The 13,171-nt window shown below is 27.9% G+C and overlaps 1 protein-coding gene and 1 non-coding gene across 2 annotated transcripts; one reads left to right on the forward strand and one right to left on the reverse strand.

The window, feature by feature from the left end:
* Positions 1 to 1,352: 1,352 nt before the first annotated feature.
* Positions 1,353 to 10,932, reverse strand: LOC127259889 (cucumisin-like). The gene is made up of 10 exons (XM_051287503.1): positions 10,844 to 10,932; positions 8,649 to 8,743; positions 8,206 to 8,449; positions 6,451 to 6,964; positions 5,781 to 5,884; positions 5,243 to 5,461; positions 3,128 to 3,239; positions 2,778 to 2,991; positions 2,688 to 2,693; positions 1,353 to 2,126 (listed from the first exon to the last, which is right to left on the reverse strand). The coding sequence occupies exons 1-10, from the start codon at positions 10,915 to 10,917 to the stop codon at positions 1,612 to 1,614; spliced, it is 2,097 nt and encodes a 698-aa protein (XP_051143460.1). The 5' UTR covers positions 10,918 to 10,932; the 3' UTR covers positions 1,353 to 1,611.
* Positions 1,404 to 1,476, forward strand: TRNAK-UUU (transfer RNA lysine (anticodon UUU)). The gene has a single exon. It is a non-coding gene; the product is annotated as a tRNA-Lys (tRNA).
* Positions 10,933 to 13,171: the final 2,239 nt, after the last annotated feature.

Consider the following 13,171-nt stretch of genomic DNA (forward strand, 5'->3'; position numbering starts at 1 on the left):
TTACAAATTATGTTATTTACTATATGCGATTGTAAATATAACATATAATTTCAATTAATCATAAAACTGTAGTTATTTCAAAATTAATTAAAGCTACACTAATCACATAATATTACAAGAAAATTGATCTCATAATTATTTTCAACATCAATTTCTAGAAAATATCTCAAACCAAATAAATTTGTTTTTAAGGTAAGAGGTAAAAACATGCTCTGATACCAAATGAAAATATAATAATAGATTAAATGCAAAATAAAACTCGAAGAATCAAAACTAAAATGAACTCCAAAAATATACCTCCGGCTACTGGTGTCGAACTTGAATGCAATTTTTTCTTAATTCTTCTAAGCACTTGTACTATTTTTCTAGATAGTGTGGAAGCCTTTATATAGTGATGTTTAGTGACCAAAAACTCTAAAAATCATGTCTCAATTACTTTTATAAAAAAAAAGTAACCGACATATTTAAGAGAAACTTAAGGAAGAGTGAGAAGATAGTGGAGTAGCTGAGACTTTTCACATATACCTACTACTTCATATAGATCACATTAACATTTAGTAGTGGAGATTTTTCACATAGATCCACTACTTCACATATACCATATTAATATTAACACATAACCGAGCGAAAGTTAGTATATAAATTGCATGATCCAATATGGATTCTTTTGTAGTCGATTGAATATTTGAATTGAGTTTTTCTACCTTATTTTTTTATCAGGGAAGTTTTGCTATGATCATATTTAATCTAATTCTTTCAATTAATTTGTGGTTAATTGTGCGTATGGTTAAAATTAAGGGTATGTTCCTTTAGTGTTGGTTTCGAATTTGACATTGTGGAGACACTATTTGGTTTGGTATGGGCCCGACATAAATTCGATGGTAGAGAACAACTTCTGTACAAGCTTCTTCTGTGCACACGTGTTTATTTGACTAGTTTTAATTGTTTTGATTTTGTTTTATTCCTGTAAATTTTAATTTTATTTTTTTTAAAATTTTATTTTTTCAATAATTATTATTTTTTAATTCATACGATCTAAACGGTGTACAATAAAACATATGTTCTTTTTTATAAACATTATTTTTTATTTACCCAAGGAAAAAAATTAATTAATTAACTATTATATTACACTTTTTCAACTATACAATAATTTCTTATTAAATCAATATATATTAAAATTCCCAAAACCCAAATTAAACATATAAATCTAAAAAAAAAACACAATTCTAAATCCACCTTAAAATTGAAATTCAATCAAAAAAACTCAAACCCAATTCTCCCAAATCTTTTCAAAACAAACACGCCATAAAAAAAAATGAGTGTTTGTACGTATCGAAGGTGTAACCAATATATCGATTTAAGAACATCATTAAATAAATATACGCTGAAAATTAACAGCGTAAGCCGTCTTAGCTCAGCCGGTAGAGCGCATGGCTTTTAACCATGTGGTCGTGGGTTCGATTCCCACAGACGGCGCTTTTTGTGTTTTTTAGGCACCCCGCGTTATATAAACTCTACCATTTTATTTTGCTCGCAAAAAATAGGTTCGATAAAATAAATATAATATATATCAATTACCTTTTTATTCGATCATACTCATAGCGATGATAGTCATGCAGAATGGACAACCACTGGGCTCCTAACTCGGTGCACCCCGTCAGCCCAAACCAACTGACCCGTTAGCATCCCGCCGGAGGCCATCCCAGTGATCGTAACAGTAAAGTTGAGCTGCTCTCCGACGGCGTTGAAAGCTAGAGTGGTCGGCTGCACTAGTATGCTCAGCGCCGGCACCGAATCCACCGCCGCTCTGTACGTCGACAATGCGGGCCCCACGTTCGTGACGGTGCGGCGCAACGTGGCTTGCACAAAACGTCCGGGGCGGGTGTAGACGGCGAAGGAAGGGTAGTTGAGGTCGTAGGCGGCGGTGGCGGAGGTGCAGGTGGCGTTGTCGCCGGTGACGAGCTGTAAGTTCTTGTTGCTGTAGCCTTGGCCGCAGAGGAAACTCACGTACTCTGATTCTGCAATGTCGTAGACCAGGCCTGGGGACCTCGCCTTTACCGGGTCGATCTGACCCGACCCGTATGCGAACTCGGCGTCCTTGTTTTTTATGCCACTCGTAGGAGCAGCTGCGTTGTTTACAAAACAAATCCAACTTCAGACTCTTTTCTTTTTTTCCTTTTTCTTTTTTTCTTTTTTTTTTTTTAATTTTTTAACAATAGAATTTCACTGTTTATTAACAGTAGAATTTCAGGGTTTCTTCGAAAATAATAATATTTTAATATTCAAATAATAATAATAAATTATCCGATAAATAAATTGATTATTATAAAATAAATTGTGCATAAATTTAGTAAATAATATTATTTCCAACAATCATTTATATACTCCCTATCTCTTTGTCCAAATGAAATATATTACTTTACTTCTTTTATTTTAACATTTTTTCCTACTAAGTACAAAAGGAAAGTGGTATTTAAAATTTTAAAAAAAAATTAAAAATATTTTAGTATCTATATACTATAATTTATTTTTAATTATAATTTGGATAAAACAGATAAACGTTCAACAACTATTGTCCTATTTCATTTTTTAAACACAAATTTTACATTTTTACCATTCATTCATTTATTACTTTGAATTTCTACCATACGATTAAGGGCAAATTTGTCAATTCATAACAAAAAGACAATTACCTAAAAAATCGTGCAAATATACTTTAGAACAATAGAAATTGGACTGATGAAGCATTAAATTGAGATGAAAGAAAGGTTAATTACCGGTTGTCATGAGAGCCGACTTGATAGCGGCGGGAGACCATGTGGGGTGGAAGGATTTTACGTAAGCTGCCGCAGCGGAGGCATGGGGACAGGACATGGACGTCCCCGAAATAATGTTGTACGGCACAACCCTCGGATCGTCGGGGAATCCCGTTACAGTTGTTGCCTCCGACCATGCCGCTAGAATGTCCACTCCAGGTGCTGTTAGATCAGGCTATATATATATATATATATATATATATTAATTCACCTTTAATTAATTATCACTAATTAATTCATCATCAACGGTATATTTAAAAATTTCAAAAATCCTAAATAATAATTTAAAAAATATACGTAAGGTAGGTCACCTTCAAAATGTCTTTGGTGATGGGATTGGGCCCCCTCGACGAAAATGAGACGACAAAAGGGGCTAGCGTCTCGTTCACACCAACACTCTTGGAAATTGTCGCTGTTGCTTTACTGTTCAAGATTATCGAATCCAATAAATTTAAGTAAGAGAGCTTTTAGAATTTTTGTTTGGATTCATTAATAGAAAAAGTTTTCTTAAAAAATGTTGTATCAATTCTTTTTTTAAAAAAAAAAAAAAAAAATTATTACAAATCATCCTATCAATTACTTAGGGTGTGTTTCTTTAGGGGGATTAGGGAGAATTTGAGTTTGAGTTTGGTTTTTATTTGAATTTTGGGATGAATTTGAATTTTGTTGTTTCTGTTATGTTTTGGATTTGGTTCGAGTTTGGAGAGCTTTGATGTGTATTAATTTGATGGATAATGAATAAAACAATATAAATCTGTATTAAATTTAATTGATAAAATTTTTATTATATGATTTGATTATAAATTTATATTATACCCAACACATATATATTTAAATTTTTATTTATTTGTATTATAAAAAATTTTATTATTTACAAAATGACATATATATTTGATATATTTTTTTCCCTATAATTATAACAAATGTTAAATTATATTTTTATTTTTTTAAAAAACATTGCAGGTTGTCGGCCGGACATGGACAACCCCAATTTTGTTGTTTGCACAATAAAAATTCCAAATTTGGAGTTGAAGAAACACACCCTTAATAATTTTATTGTTTTTTAAAATTTTCAAATTTTCCACATTGATAACGTGATTACATATATATAATTATATATATATATGTATATATATTATGGAAAAAACAATAAACATTTTTCAATATAAATTAATAAAATGTTAATGTGTATAACTTCACAATAAATAAATAAATATATATATTTATAAAACCTTAATTTTTTCTGTGCACAAATATAAGAATTCTGGGTACAATATCAATTTCAGTGATACAATAGTAATTATATAAGTATGGATTAGTTGGTCCGATCAAATCAGCTTTGACTGAATTATCATATGTTATAGGATGACCAACGTATATTTATACATATATCATTATATTTATAATATAATATATATTATATTATAACTCAATATATACTATCTTGTAACACATCATATCCTGATATATGTATAAATATAAGCTAGTTTTTCCTATAGCATATGATGATTAGTACCATGACTTGGCCGGATCAACACAAGATCAACAGCTAAGGATGGAAATAGGCCAGACGGCTTGTCAGGGCCTACAGTCTCGCCTGCATAAGGCTTGGTTTGGCCTGGCCTGTATATTTAAGTTGTTTTAAATAAATAGAGCAGACTTAGGCTTTACGAAAAGCCTTTTTAGCTTATCAGGCCGGCCTATTTATATATTTATATAGTATATTTTTTATCTAATATATATATATTATATTTTTAATTGTTTTTAATTTATAAAAAATTATATTTGGTGACAATAAAAACTAAAAAATTAATTTATTTTAATTGACTTATTATATATAATAAATAATTATATATATTTTTCTACAAATATTAAGTTTGAAAAATAAAAAATAAGAAAATATTATATAAGCTTTTAAATAGGCTCGTAGACCAGGCCAAACTTTAAAGTAAGTCAGGTCTAAGCCTTAGATATATATATATTTTTTAATAGGCCGACAGGACAGACTCAGACTTTAGTTTTATAAAATAGGTCCGGCTATTTAGCCAAAGCCTGATGTGGTCTCTTTTCACCCCTATCTACAACCAAATTATACAATTTTATACTACAATATATTTTATACATTTATATTAAATACAGATGATTCAGTTACATTTTGTACTATATTAAATATCAGTTTATATATATATATATCATTTCCCTTTATCCTATAAAAATAGTAATTTAATTCATGTAAATCTTTTTCTATCGTCATTATACTATTCTCTTACAATTATTCAAAGATCACATTATTCTTATGTAAATATTTCAGATAAAATCAATGAAGTAATTTGTAGGAAAAAATAAAAAATAAAAATAAAAAAAGTTAATTTCCTTTCAAAAATATATAATTCGAAGATATTTTAAATAGCGAGTAATAGAAAAACCTTGTTTGGTTAATGTAGTCATAAATTTGAGCGCCATCTTTGGTTCCAACATAAGACACGGGTAGGGGAAACGAGTAGGCAAGATCGCGGAAGCCATTGTCCTGCATGATGGTTCCCGTTGCATTGGCTGCAGCTGCCCCCTCGCCATCATTCAGCATGTCGCAAAGAACAATTGTATCCTTCACCAATTTCGGGTCCAATGAATCCCGCTCGCAATACCTTTCGTTAACTCATCAAATGTTATTCTATAATGATTATTAGGATATCCGATACTTGGATTTTATCGTAAAATCACCCTCCAATAGTGTCTTGTAACAAATTTGGTTGAATATGAAATGATAGAAACAAAATTAAAATTTTTGAAAGATATATGGTTTTAAATTTTTTTCAAAAATAGTAACAAAAAAATTGTATTTGATGTGCTGTTTTATGATAATAGATAAATATTTAATTTATTATTTTTGAAAAAGAATATTATTAATGAATATAGCCAAAATTTTGAAAAATATATACGTAAAAAAGTTCAAAATAATATTACCTTGAAGTTGAGCCATCGAAGCCTCCTGCGGTGTTGGGGACGTTGCCACCATAGACCAAAGGGACATTCTTGTCCGTCGACACGAACGTGTTCACACTTGCGCCCTAGCGATAAGTAGTGTGAGCTTTAATGTTTACTTTGAAAGATAGGAGTCTTATCTTTACAACAAATTATAAACTTTTTTTTTTTATCTATTTCTTCGGTTGTATTTGATACTATACCTTAAAAAAACATTTAGTTTTTGTCATCGAAATGACAATAAAATGTTCTTTCGCAAAATATGAAACTAAAATATAGTAATATAACACATTGGAGACAAAAATAATATTCTGTTCATCTGGTAAACATATGTAAGTTTGTTTGAACGCGGACATTAAGAAATAATATTTTACTATTAAAGTGGAGTAAACAAGGAATAAATTGAAAATATTATAGAAAATTTATTAAAGAACTGATAAAAAGTGATGAAAAATAAATAAATAAAAAATATCGATAAATTAATTATTATATGTTAAAAGATTAATAAAATTATTTATTATAAATAAAATATATATAAATTTAGTGGACAATTAAGAATAGCGACAATTTTAATTGACGGAGGAAGTAATTGACTATAAGTATATATGATTGAATTTGCAATTTTTCTTATAAATAGCTTTAAATGGCTCACCTCATACGTCTTTTGATTGCCAAGCTGCACTCTAGTGAGGAACTTCCTATCGATGGTGTTCGCGGCGACGGAGAGCGACCACGGCGAAACATTCACGATCGTTTCTGGGTCAGGACCTGTGTTACCGCCGGAGTTAGACGTGAGAACTCCGTGTTTCATCGCGTGGAATGCTCCAATGGCGATGGAATCTTCGAAGTAGTCCAAAGCAGCGAAACCTCCTACAGAAATGGATATTATATCCACCCCGTCAGCGATTGCATCGTCAAATGCAGCCAGAATGTCAGCGTCCGAGCAGCCATCGATCCAGCAAATTTTGTACACTGCGATTCGCGCTGACGGAACCCCTCCACGAGCCGTTCCGGTCCCAAGACCGTATAAATTTGCCCCAATCACCGAGCCACCGGCTGCTGTGGACGCCGTGTGCGACCCATGCCCTTCCGTGTCTCTAGGGGACGGGATATCCGGGGGATTAATGGTTCCTTCACTGTGGTAGTACCTTGCGCCGATAATTTTGCTACACGAATGGTTCGATGGATGATTAAGGATGTGTTGGAAGACTGTATGATATATAAGTAATGAAAAATTCTATTTACCTCTCTCTGACTATAAGAGTTTCGTTTACTTTTTTACAAGTTCATATTTGAATATTAATTATTTTATTAAAATGTAGTACAAATTTAAAAAAGAAATTGCAAAAATACTTCAATAAGTGTCTTATAATACTAATATAGAAGGACAATTGTATATAAAAAAAAAATTATACAAATATAATAATATTTTTAATGTTAATTATAACGACGTAAAAAGTAAATGCAACCTTACAGACAAACCTGGCGAATATAATATTTCATTGTGTTTTATTATAATTGTATAAAATAATCTATATTTTATTTATTGTATGAAATATTAAAATATGGACAAAAAATTATTTTGATCTAAAGCTGACGTTGATTGTAAATACACATCTAATTTTAGATAAGTCTTTTCTTTTTTTTTTTTTAAAAAGAACATTTAGAAAATGAAAGGATTATTTACTAATTTATTTTATTAAAAATATTTTTTAAGATATTCATTTATTTTATTTATATTAAACTTCTATAATCAACCTGCTTATACTCAACTTTAACTTTGAATAAAGAGAGTTCATATATATTTTAATTAAAAACAAGGAGGTTTCACTTAATAATTAAAATACGATATATTTTGTGTACTTATAATAAAACGCAATGAGTTATTGTATAATTTATTCTTTAGTTAATGATCTATGTATCTTTATGTTTAAACTTTTAAATGAGATAATTAATTAACATGACAATAGAGTAGAAAAGTTTTATGTTCGAGTTCATCGCCAGAAGACTATATAATACTCCCTCCGTTTCGTTTTAATGTATATGTTTTTTCATTTTCGTCTGCCCCTTGTTAATATATTTCTTTTTCAATAATTATAATTTTACTATTTTACATAAATACCTCTAATTTACTATCACATCGGACAAAATTATCTTTATATTACTTTAATTACTCAATTTAATTAAAATACAATTATTTTTTGAACTTCGCGTCAAAAGTAAATGTATATCTTCACTACCAAAAAAATAATTTTCTACTACGGCCGGAAAATTGTAACAAAAAACTATTTTTCGTGCAATTTGTATATTTGCTACACCTTAGTGACGACTTTTATCCGTAATGTATGCTTGTGTAACGAATGTATGTAATTAATAGTGCAATTAGTTAAGAGGAGAGGAAAATTACTTGTTGCAAGTAAAGTTAGAGGAGGATTGGCAAAGGCCCTTCCATTTGCTCGGTGGCGGGCCGAAACCTTTGTCATCGAAGCTCAACGATTCAGGCCAGATTCCGGTATCGAGCATTCCTATGATGATATCGCTCTCGACATTCGATCTGATGACCGTGCTAGGAAAACCAATAAAGTCCCACGATCTTGTCGTGTGGAGATGCTTCTTCGTGCTAGGAAAAACAGAGACCACGCCATCGATGCCTAAGTCATATGAATGATTAGTTACCGATCGAATGAAAGAGTTTTATTAATGTTGAAATATATTTAGAAGTAATATATTATATTTATGGTAAAAAAGAATATTATATAAAAAAAAACGAATATCTAAAATATCTCAACAATTAACAGTTCCGAAAAAGTCGAAAATATTGGATTGAGTTATATAGGAAGTATTACTGACTAGCAATTTTCATCTTCTCTTCCTCAGTTAGTTTGGCTGCAAAGCCATTGAAGCTTCTCTTGTAGCTGTAGAGCAATGATTCCATCGCCCTTTTGCTGCGAGCAAAAAAAAAAAAATTTAATACTCCCTCCGTCCGCGCCTCTAAGGGTCACATTTATATTTTACGTCATTGTAATTAACATTAAAATACATTTATATTTGTATAGTTTTTTTTTTTTTGTAGAAATCTCCTTCTAAGTATTTTTGCAATTTTTCGTTAAGCTGTACTACATTTTGATATAATAATTACTCCCTCCGTTCCATGTAATATGAGTGTATTACTCTAGACACGAGAATTTAGGTAAAGTATAATTAGTAAGTAATTAAGAAGTGTATTAGTAAAAATAATTATTATTTAATAAAAATAATTATAGATTAAGATTAAGATAAGTAAATGGTTTAATTAAAATTAAGAAAATTATAAAATTTAAAATTTAAAATTTAAAATGCGATTAAAGTGCATAATTATATTTCCAAAAATAGAAAGGACAAGTTATGTGGGACAGACGAAAATAAAAAATAGGGACAAATTCTATGGGACGGAGGGAGTAATATTTAATGATCAACACGCAAAAAAGCAAATAGGGCCTTAGAGCCGGACGAATGTAGTATAATATTTTTTTTTAAAAAGAATTATTATTTATAAATAATGTTAAAGTTTTAAATATAGGTATGTAAATAAAAACTAAATTATTGGAATTTGGAGTCTTGTTCAAAGTAAATGATAATAGGTAGAGTGTTGATTATCAATATATGACTTCAGTTACGACAATATTTATTGTGTAGATTGTCATTATAATTTGACAATTTATATTTAAAAGTATGTTGTATGAATATATTTTTGTGTGAAGTCGATGATAATATGTATTAGACTATTGTAATTTAAATGCTACATTTGTAGTATATTAATTAAAATAAATATATCTCATTAATTTGTATGTAATATGTTGTTCTTTTATTTACTCCCTCCGTCCCACATAATTTGTCCCTATTTTTTATTTTCGTCCGTCCTACATAACTTGTCTATTCTATTTTTGGAAATATAATTATGCACTTTAATCGAATTTTAAATTTTATAAATTTCTTAATTTTAATTAAACTATTTACTTATCTTAATCTTAATCTATAATTATTTCTACTAAATAATAATTATTTTTACTAATACACTTCTTAATTATTTACTAATTATACTTTACCTAAATTCTCGTCGTATCTACGGTAATAGTCCCATATTTTTTGGGACGGAGAAAGTATAAAATATCATTCAGTACAACATCTGATGCTAATATTAGATATAGATTAAATATTATTCCATAAGTCATCTATATATATATATATATATTTATGTATTAGTTAAAATAGAATATAGAATTCTTAATATTTGTATACAAATAAAGAGTTCGGTATATAATTTTGTTTTAGATGAAAATAAGTTATTCTCACCGTCCCACATAAAATTTTTATATTTTTTATTTTCGTCTATCAAATATAATTTGCTTTTCTAAAAAAAATATAATTATACATTTTAATTATATTTTATAATTTATAATTTTTTGATTTAAATTAAATTATTTGGTCATCTTAATATTAATTTATAATTATTTTATTAGACCGTAATTATTTTTTTAATATATTTTTTAATTACTACTTAATTATATACTTTTTTTTAAACTTTCATATTTAAAGTAAAATGGACAAATTTTGTAAAAGTGAGGGAATATTTCATAAACTTTTACTTCCTGCATCCCACATAAGTAAGTATCAATTTGCTTTTTGCACATAGTTTTAAAAAAATATTAGTATTATATAGGGATATAGTAGGAATAAAATAGAAATAATTAAACCTTTTTATTAATATGTGTGATATAAAGGAAATAACATTTGTATAATATATTATAAGTTGCAAGGGTATTTGTAACGTTAGGTAGATAGTACAATTACTAAAAAAAAAAAAAAAAAGAAATAGATACTTTGTTATGGACAGACTAAAATGAAAAAAATAAATACTTTGTTATGAGACGAATGGAGTCATTTTTCATGAATTCATTTTAAAATAGGGGTGATATGATGCATATATAATGGAAAATTTATCCAATTATTTTATCTTATTTAAAAAAAAATATATATATATATATATATTTTAATAATCAATGAACCTCCCAAGTGTTGCCTGTAGAATGCTCATGTGATGGGTTGTTGCTGAGTGGTCGCCTTTGGGTCGATCGCCCATGTAAACAACGTACACCTGTACATGTGTGTTGACATTGTGTATCCAATTCCAAATATGCATCCAATTAATACAGAATTAAGATGTTCATTTTCTCCTACATAAAATATAAATATATATCGAATTTAATTTCATTTTTTTAGGTAATACTTGGTCAACTAACATATAAAAAAATATTGAATAAAATATTAAATCATTTCATTTCAACATAATCTTTAAATATTAAATAAAAATTTTAAATTTTTTGTTCAAAACATTTGTTTAGTATTTTAAGTTTGATATATTTTTGGTGTTAAATATTAGTAAAAGTGTATTAGTAATATAGAAATGATATTTAGAGTTAAATTTTTTACTTTATTTTTTTATATAATTGCTATTTTGTTTAACAAAAGAATTTGTGTAATAATTGAGTGTGTATATATTGATATATATATATTTGTGTAATAATTCCAGACATATGTATTATATGTTTCTTACAAAAAAAATTCGTTTATATTTAGTTTATTGTGTGCTTAATAGTTATGATCACGGCGGATTTAGAATTTTGAATTTGATGGGTCGATAAATTAATATAATTAAATTAAAATTAAAATTAAATAAATAAACAAAAATTTATATTAGAAAAATACTAAACTTCAAATTAACAATCATTTATACATCAAAATAGTTACAAGTGTTTACGATGAGATCTTATATTTCGGTATCGGTTGACAATGACATCTATACTGACTTTACACAAGTCTTTTTAGGAATGTAACAAAACAGTTATTTAATAGTGACTCTTCCATGCTATTCCGTCATTTTTTCCTTGATGATAGTTATAATAAAAAATGATCTTTCAATGTTTACAGTTGTTATTTTTCTTAGTCTCAACAAGTTTTATAGAAAATTGATTTAAATTTTTCATATCTTAAATATTTCATCACATTGAACATCAGTAATGAAATTATCTAATAATAATTCGAAAATCATCAATTTTGCTTTTGACAATTCTGTAGAATATAATTATACAAGTAGTTGCAATATTTGTTTTATTAAAAGAGGAAAGACGATTGGAGAGAAAAAATAAGACATCAATATTTCTATTGGTGGGTCTTGTTGAATACACAAACCGTCGCTTATTCATGAAATAAAAATAAACTAATACTTAGGGATGTATACATTTGTAATTTAGTGATAATTAGTATTATTTTTATTTTTTTTTGGTGGGTCAATTGACCCACCTTGCCTAATACTGCATCTGCCCTTGATTATGATATGAAAAAATTTGTACGAAATTACTATTTCGTTCATAATTAAGGGATTGTTCAACCCACGTGTTGTTTATGTGTATTACAATGTAATATACCCAAATATATTTATAGAATATGTAAATACTCACATAGGTGTAAATAATTTATTCGAAACAAATTATTTCTTATTATAACAGTAAAAAAAAAAATCAAAAATTTAATTTTACCATCAAAAGTTAAATTGCTTACACTTGTTGTTATTTTTGATGTTTTTGTCTTTGCAAAATAAAAAATTATTCGCATCTACAAAAGTATTTCCGTCTTTTTATAAATACATATATACAGTATGTGAGTTGAGTGTTCTGTCAATTATTGGCTGACTATGAATTTCATGCTAATTTTTTCATATTATAACTGTTAAGTATATAAAACAATATAATCGAAGTGTCTGTATTGAAATTTATTTTTATTAAAAAAAATTGTCTAAATTAATTATTATTTACATCAAATCAAAACATTTTCAATTTAAATTTTGACTGTTCTCAAAATTCAATCCAATTTCAAACTCCAAGCAAACAAATTTGTGTTTGTTTGGGAGATTGGATTAGATTTCCACTATTTATCCCATTTTTTGCCCCCAAAAATATTAAATCAAACACCTAATTTTCATTTTTTATATTATACTAAAAATCAATTTTACATTCAAAACATCACATCAACACCTATTTATATCACATCATACAACTATTCAAATTCAAAATTTTTACTATTCAAATCTCAACTCAAAATCCAATACCCCAAACAAACACACTACTTTAAGATGATAAAATTAAATTAACTACTACATTTATAAAATAAATACATAAAAATTTTACCTTCTGGTCATTGGGGTCGAAATTTCCACTGCAAGTAATGAATAGCAAGGAAGAAATGAGGATAATGGCACTAACTAGAATGCCCATGGCCAACCACAATTAATTTAATATTATTACTTAATGAATTGCATTGCATTCTAAATATATATA

The sequence above is a fragment of the Andrographis paniculata genome, unplaced genomic scaffold (assembly GCF_009805555.1).
Source record: "Andrographis paniculata isolate CXL003 unplaced genomic scaffold, ASM980555v1 Contig60END, whole genome shotgun sequence".
Taxonomy (NCBI): Eukaryota; Viridiplantae; Streptophyta; class Magnoliopsida; order Lamiales; family Acanthaceae; genus Andrographis; species Andrographis paniculata.